At 53.8% G+C, this 1856-nt stretch overlaps 1 protein-coding gene across 1 annotated transcript in view; it reads right to left on the bottom strand.

The window, feature by feature from the left end:
• Positions 1-4: 4 nt before the first annotated feature.
• Positions 5-1856, bottom strand: part of LOC104470652 (growth/differentiation factor 7-like) — a gene marked incomplete at its 3' end in the record, with an annotated part of 2041 nt that continues 189 nt past the window's right edge. The window contains exon 2 of the mRNA XM_010085648.1: positions 5-696. Within this exon, the coding sequence (XP_010083950.1) occupies positions 5-696 (692 nt within the window). The remainder of the gene's footprint in view (positions 697-1856) is intronic.

The raw sequence follows: 1856 nt of genomic DNA on the forward strand, positions 1-1856 counted from the left end.
AAGCCTCGTAATCCAGTGGGGCGATTATCCAGTCATCCCAGCCCAGCTCCTTGAAGTTCACATGCAGGGGCTTCCTGCTGCAGCGGGTCTTCGCCTTCTTCCCATGGCCTCTGCCCCCAGAGCGGGCGGCAATGGTGGTCCGTCTCTTCCTCCGCTTGGGGTATGCCTCCTGGCCGGGATCTGGGGGTTCCAGGAAGGGGGGACTGCCCATGGCCTTGATCTTATCCCGGATCTCCTTGAAGAGGTTCTCCTTCCTCTGGGTGCGGGAGAAGGCCACGAGCAGGGCTTGCTCGTGGGGCTGCGGTCGAGGTTTGCCGAATCCCAGCTGCCGGGGGGGCAGGAGCCGCCCCGACTGATCCGAGACGATCCTCAGCAAGAAGCACAGCAGCTTGCCCGAGAGAGATCTCTCCCTCCAATCCCGCAGGGCTTCCCACACATCAAACACCTCCCATCTGGAGGAGCCCACGTCCAAAACATCTGCAGCCCTGGAGTCCAGCAGCCGGGGCTCCTCGCCGTCCCAGCTCGGGCAGGTGGAGAGGAGGAGGTGGTGGAAGGTGCCTTCGGGGGACAGGGCCAAGCTCCGGTTTTCGGGGAGGGCGCGCAGGACCCGCAGCTCTGCACCCGTCACCTCCTCCGCCTCCGGCAGGCTGGAGATGTCAAAGAGGTATCGCTGCTCGAGGGCGGATGGGGAGGAATCTGGAAGAGATAAAACAAAAAAATAAAAAAAAAAAAGGAAAAAACCATAAAAAGCCAGCAAGAGAGGTGCAAGGGACATAGAGCTAATGGGGGAGATCATCACCTTGCAGCGAGGCTCACTGAACATCCCAGCAGGGACACAGCTTGTGTGCCGTGTGCTGGAGGCACTGAAAAGGGACTGGGGGGAGAAGGTGGAGAGGGAGGGAGGAATCCATTCAAACAAGTGCCTTCTCATCAGCACTCTTCCTCGCATCCCAAAGTGGCTCCTCCCGGAAGTTTCAGTACCCCCCGCTGCATCACTGTCCTGTTCTGGCACAGAACCCCATCTGAACCTGTACAGCACAGTCCCATCCCCAGTCAGCAGGTTGTCACCAATTTCTTCTGCCCTAAGGGTCGCATACACACACACCACAGACCCAGCCATGCTGGGTGAAATTCTGTGAAAAAAATCTCATTTTGCCTCGCAGGCAGGCACAGGCATAGGCACACATACCGGGGATGCGGAGGCTGTGCCTGGGGGTTTTCGATAGAGGCACTCCCAGAAGCTGAAAGTGAGCCCAGCTTGAATTTGTCATTATTTCTGGTGGATCCAAAGCCCAAACACAGACTTGCACAGTTTCTGGCATTAATTAAATATACTTAATGTGAATTAAAAAAAAAAAAAAACCCACCAAAAAAAAAAAAAAAGAGGAGGTGGAGTTGAGGAGTTGAGGAGAAGAGATGAATGAGTTCTGAGCAGATTATTTTTTATGTTCTCCCTCTCAAACAAGAAACCTGACCTGGGCATGCTGCAAACATTGCTGCTGTGCCTGAGACCCCCGACCCGCTGCCAACAGAGCCCTGCCTGCCCCCCACCATGCTGCAGCCCCCTCCTGGACTGCGCTGCCAGGCTGCAGCCTGCACCACGGACTTTTCTCCTTGTAATTTGTTGTTGTTTTTATTATTGCTATTATTATTGCTTTTGCTATAATCATTACTGTTATTGTTATTATTATTACTACTACTACTACTATCATTACTATTATTCTAAAAGCAGATCTAAAACTCCTGTGAGGGGCAGATAAGGAGATCCTTTTGAAGAGTTCATCTGGTTTCGTTTTGCACTGAAACTTCCCAGGACCTGTGCTCAGCTCCCTCCCGTCTCTCCCCAGCCGGGCACT

This window comes from Pterocles gutturalis, unplaced genomic scaffold (assembly GCF_000699245.1).
Source record: "Pterocles gutturalis isolate BGI_N339 unplaced genomic scaffold, ASM69924v1 scaffold17170, whole genome shotgun sequence".
Taxonomy (NCBI): Eukaryota; Metazoa; Chordata; class Aves; order Pterocliformes; family Pteroclidae; genus Pterocles; species Pterocles gutturalis.